We start from the raw sequence: 5,102 nt of genomic DNA, 5'->3' as shown, positions 1-5,102 counted from the left end.
ACTACTGGATTTATTAACTATTCTTCTGAGTTCTAATAGTCCTTCCACCACACAGTGCCATTCCAAAAGTGTGTGTGTACGTCATTTAGCCTCCCGCACAAACAGGTTCTGAGCTCATGTTAGGGTGCCGGGATCCAGTGGCCTGGGTGATTCTTCACAACGATGAAAGCAACAAGAGTTGGAAAAGAAAACTGTTCAGAAAAGTCTCTTTGAAAGTGGAGTGAGTTCGAGAGGACCCCAGCCTCAAAGCCCTGAGGCTGACAATGAGAAGGAAGTGCAGGGAAGCGAAATATGGTGACATAGAGAAGTTCCGCACAGAGCTGGGCCCGGTAAGAAATCTGCAAGAACAGCAAGTCAGTCAAACACAATTCAGTACCGACAGGAAAGATCTGCTGCGGTTTTTCAGAAACATTGCTTTCAACCACCAAGCCCTTGGCAACTCGGTGGAGAGGAGCCCTCATGGTTGTTTGCTCAGTAAGGAGGGCCCCGGGGTAACACTGAACCAGAAAGCCAAACAGGTCAGCGACATTTGAAAGATGACAGCACCTTCTACCTAATGTTCAACCCAGACCTTAATGGTGTTCTGAAGGAGCCAAATACTTGTATGCTTACACCATTAAAAAAACTCTGTGAAAATTAAACACAGAAAGGGAATAAGTGAGCAAGCAGGGACCAGGGAGAAAAAAAAAAAAAAGAGTTTGTACTTGGGATGTCCAATGATCCCCCATCCCACCCCAGATCCTCTCCCTCTGGCTTTTCAGGTGCTTCTGTATCCTTCACCCACCACCCAGACAGTGGGACTGAAGAGAGGCAGGTGTGGGGGGAGGGCAAAACACCCCCAAAACGAAACCAAATCTCATCAGAAGAAAACAGTGCAGGTCCAAGCTCCAGAAATTATAAACAAGGGTTGGAAACTCCTGTTTTTCAGAACAGAGCAGGAGCTCTCTGGACATGGGAGCCTTTACTTGGAAGATCTTGGGGACCTTAGTGAAGAAGGGACTGGGCTCCTTCTACTCCAAATCCGAGTTGTTTTTTTGTTTATCGTCCCTCACTTCACTGCTGGGAAATGACTTCAAGTATCCGGATGTAACATACTACAAGAGGAAGAGGATTCCATGGGTAAACGCACCTGGAGGGAGAATGCGGCGCCAATCCCAAGTAAAACCAGAAGTCTAACTGCAAGCCAGGGCGCCGCGAGGAAAGCGCAGCGCTGCCACCAGGGGGCACCAGAGATCACGTCCGGTGCCGGGTGGGGGAGAGAGGGCGCGGCCTTGCCGGCCTTAGAGGAGTGGAAGGACTGGGGAGGCGTCTGACACCTATACCAGGCCGGCTCACCTCCAGGAGGACCAGTTTCTCAGCACAGATCATCCTCGCTCTGGGCCGTTCCCTTAGAGTTACTGGTGAGACACCTTCCGTTCTGCAAAGGCATATAGATCGACGTCTTGAAAAGACCCCACCTCAGACGGGTGAGGCGCTGCACGCTCAACCATCGGGGTTCACAGAAAGAGCCCCCAAGCGCCAACGATCCCGCGGGCTGGACGCACAGATCCCTGTGCTAGCGACTCCGCAGGGTCCTGGGGCACGCGTTCGCCAGACCCGCTAGAACCCCCGCCCCCTTAGGCCCGCACAAAGAGGAGGGTTGGGAGGGAGGGGAGGAGAGGAAGGACCACGCCGGGAAAGGGCGTTTAACCACCTCTCCGCGGTTGCCTCTGACTCACTAATCTGCCCAGTAATGAAGCTGGGCCGGGCCTGCGTCCCACGCGCCTGGGCAGAGGCAGGGGTCCTTGGTCTCGACCTCCAGCATCCATCATCCGCCCTGCCCTCCATTAACGGCCCAGCGAGAAGCAGGAGCCCTTTAACAGCCCCCTTCCAGCTCTCGCAGGAGTTTGATGTAATTTAAACCCGGACCTGCGGCTCGTGTGGGCTTCTCGACTCCCGCGCGCCGCCGTTTAACGTGGCAAACACTTCAGTCAATTATCCCCCTCGCAGAGCTTCTATTTAAAGAGACATTGTCAGGTTCTTAAGCCTCGGATCAGACCCGCTGCTTTCTGCTTCATATACAAAGACTCGAACCACGAGTTCTTTGAGGATTGGAAAAAATACAATTAAACCAAGCCTTCGCAACCATTCCACCCTGCGGGAGCACCCACGTGCAGGACGGGGGAGCTCGGAGGTGGTGGGGGCGGGGAAGTGCCAAGTCCTTTCCATTTCAGGCTCTAAGTAAGAGTGAGAGGAAATAAGGCTGGGCCCTGAGGGGCAAGACCTCAAAGATAATACTCAAATGCAGCTGAGCTCTAGCGGGGCTCAGGTGCTGGGAGCTGGGCTCAGAAGGCGTTGGTGCAGGGCAATGACCCCACTTCCTCAGTGAAGTTGAAAACTGGGTTGGCCAGAGGCAGAGGGAGCTGAAATTACCCAGAAGCTATTTCAGGGGACAACTAACCTTCCATACGAGGCCTCTGCCACCCCTTAATATGCTCTCATCTTCTTGAGGCAAGAGTTTCTCCCCAGAAAACCTTAACCTCCAGATTCCTTCCTGATCAGCCCTCCTGTCGAGAAAGGCTCAAAAGCTGGTCTCCTTGCTCTCCTTCTCCAACACTTAAAGGAAGAGAGACTTCGGTGGCGTGCAGCATTACTGTCCACATCACTAGGCAGAGGGGGGAGGTTTTAGGCCTTTGTTCTACAAGTCAACTCTTCCGCGCAGCCGGGGTGTGGGAAACTGATAAGCAGGAGGTGCCCCGGCAGGAGTCGGCAAGACTCAGAACTGAACCTTAGGGTTCACAGTAAGGGGTCCATCTTCCTGGCTGAAAAGCAGTAGCCTGTGGAACCAGTCTTCTACTCCTCCCCTCCAGGACAGGAAAGGTAGGCCGTAGGGAAGGTGAGAGACCTAGGCAGCGAACACCAACAAGCCCAAAAAAAGAAATAAAATAAGGGTTCTTTTCAGAGAGAGGATTGATAGGGGTCTGGCCTGGGCAGTGGAGACAGGTTCTGGGATCACAGGCCGAGAAACTGCCCGGAAAGTGAGGGACCCGGAAAAAAGAAATCTCAGTGGAGGAGAGATGTAAGAGGAGGGGGACGAGGGCACAACCTCGACGCTGTTTACCGCTGAGCGTGCAGCACCACGGCCTCCGTGCCCACCTGCCAAGGCTGAGGCTCAGGCACCGAGTGGGGCAGAGCGTTGGCCTCTAACTCCGCGCCGCTCTCGGGCCCTGATGCCTCCCCGACCAGGCTGGGGATGTCTGGAGCTGTGGAGCGTCGGCGCAAACCCAAACGGCCAGAGCCGGGGCCGCCCTCCGGGTGGGGGCTAAGGCCAATGGGGGCTTGCACTAAGGTCGGAGGCGCTCCCTCCAGCACCTCCTGCGAACGCCACCGCCCAGTCCCTGAAGACTGGGGCGAGTGTGGTCGGGCCATCAGGGCTCCCGCCCGCAGCCGAGCCGCTTCCTCCTCTGTTACAGCACCCAGCGCCAGACTCATGCTCCGGCCCAGCTCGGGCCTCTCGCTGCCCTGTGCTCGGTGCCGGCCCGAGCCCTTGCCCCCTGGCCCAGCCTCGCTGCCATGACCGTGGCCGCCGGCCGCTCGCGCAAAGCGCGCCAGGAGAGGCCGAGGTAAGCGGCGGGGGCTGGGTCTTCGGCGCTCGGGGCTGGGCGCGGGAGCCGGACGGCCAGGGGGGCTGTCGGAGTTGGAGCCCCGGGCCGCGGCGGCGGCGGCTGCGCGGCCCCAGGGCCCGGTGAGGGCTTGCACGCAGGTCCCGTGGCCGCGGGCGGCTGCCAGCTGCAGCGCCGTGAGACCTGCTCGGTTGGTGCGGTCGAGGCGCAGGCCGAGGCGGCGGAAAGAGCGCACCAGGAACTCAAGCACCGCCCCATGGCCGCACGCCGCCGCCCACATCACTGGGCTGTTGCCCGCCGAGTCGGCCGCCTCGGGGTCGCCACTGAACTGCACCAACAGCTGCACCGCGTCCAGGTGGCCGCGCTCGCACGCCAGGCTGAGTGCCGTGCGGCCGCGCTCGTCCCGCAGGTTCACCGCCGCACCCTGCTCCAGCAGTAGCCGCACGAAGCGCGCGCGCAGCGCGGGGTCCGGCAGCCCCACTGCCACCATGAGCGGCGTGCGGCCCTGCTCCGCGCGGCAGTCGATGATGCTGCGGTCCAGCGCGTCCAGTACAAAGCGGGCCAGGTGCACTTTGCCCGCCTGCATGGCCTCCAGGAAGGTGCGCGTACCCGCTCGGGGGCACAGGTCCTTGGGCTTGAGCATGGCCCCGGCCGCCGCTCCCAGGCGGCCCAGCAGCTCCGCACGGGGGCGCCCCTGTTCCCGCGCCCCGCCGGGCTCTGGGCCCTGCTGGAGCTCTGGTGTGGCTCCCTCCGCGCGTGGGCGGCTGCAGCCGAGGGTCCTGACGTTCCCACTCTTGTGCCCCAACGGCTCCCGCTTCCCCGCTGCTCCTGGGCCGCACGCCTGGTGTCTCGCAGCTCCTTCCCTGGGCTTCCCGCCTGGAGGTGCAGGTTGCTCGCTACTCTGGGCTCCGCGCCTGGCCCGCCACGAGACTACGGGAGCCAAAGCTCGGCCCCCCTCCTGTCTGCCCCGCTGTTTTCCGCGTGTCCGAAGCCCCTCCGTCCCTTGTGGCTTGGAGCCGCGCCACTCACCCACACCCGGGGCAGCCCCCGCTCCCCTGATGAGACGGTGGAGCCCGCCGAGCGCGCCTGCCTCCAGCCCTGGCGGGGCGCGCCGCTCCTCAAGCTGCTGGCGCCGCTCCTCCGCCTCCTCCCCGCTCGCGGGGGCCGGGCCACACCGGGGCGCTTGCTCCTTACTTGGGGGGCTCAGCGGCGCGGGAGCCGCCGCCCGCCTGCATGCCTGGCTTTATAGCCTCGGGGGTCTCCATGGCAATGGCTGCCCTGGAAGAGGGCTGAGCCGTCAGGGCAGGAAAGCACCCGGCGGGAGAGACCGCCCCTGACCCCCACCCCTTCGTGGGCCGCGAAGTCGGGGAGCGGCTCCTCCTCCGCGCTCCCCTGGGGCTGCGGTTGCGGGGCGGAGGCGGCGGCTGCTCGCTGGGGGCCACATGCACCAGGCCAGGCCAATCCCAAAGTCACAATCGTCTCTTCTCGTCTCCCCCCCTC

The 5,102-nt window shown here is 61.2% G+C and overlaps 1 protein-coding gene across 2 annotated transcripts; it reads right to left on the bottom strand.

Moving 5' to 3' along the window:
* ANKRD63 (ankyrin repeat domain 63) lies at positions 1 to 5,102 on the bottom strand. Of its 2 annotated transcripts, none has more exons than XM_034661171.1 (2): positions 1,130 to 5,102; positions 1 to 338 (listed from the first exon to the last, which is right to left on the bottom strand). In XM_034661171.1, the coding sequence occupies exon 1, from the start codon at positions 4,243 to 4,245 to the stop codon at positions 3,097 to 3,099; it is 1,149 nt and encodes a 382-aa protein (XP_034517062.1). In that variant the 5' UTR covers positions 4,246 to 5,102; the 3' UTR covers positions 1 to 338; positions 1,130 to 3,096. The 2 variants fall into 2 exon arrangements, with proteins under 2 accessions (XP_034517062.1, XP_011226412.2); XM_011228110.3 differs by having other exon boundaries at positions 1,336 to 5,102.

Source organism: Ailuropoda melanoleuca, chromosome 5 (assembly GCF_002007445.2).
Source record: "Ailuropoda melanoleuca isolate Jingjing chromosome 5, ASM200744v2, whole genome shotgun sequence".
Lineage (NCBI taxonomy): Eukaryota > Metazoa > Chordata > Mammalia > Carnivora > Ursidae > Ailuropoda > Ailuropoda melanoleuca.
Note: the sequence above shows the minus strand (reverse complement) of the source record. Positions and strands in the feature narration are given on the sequence as shown.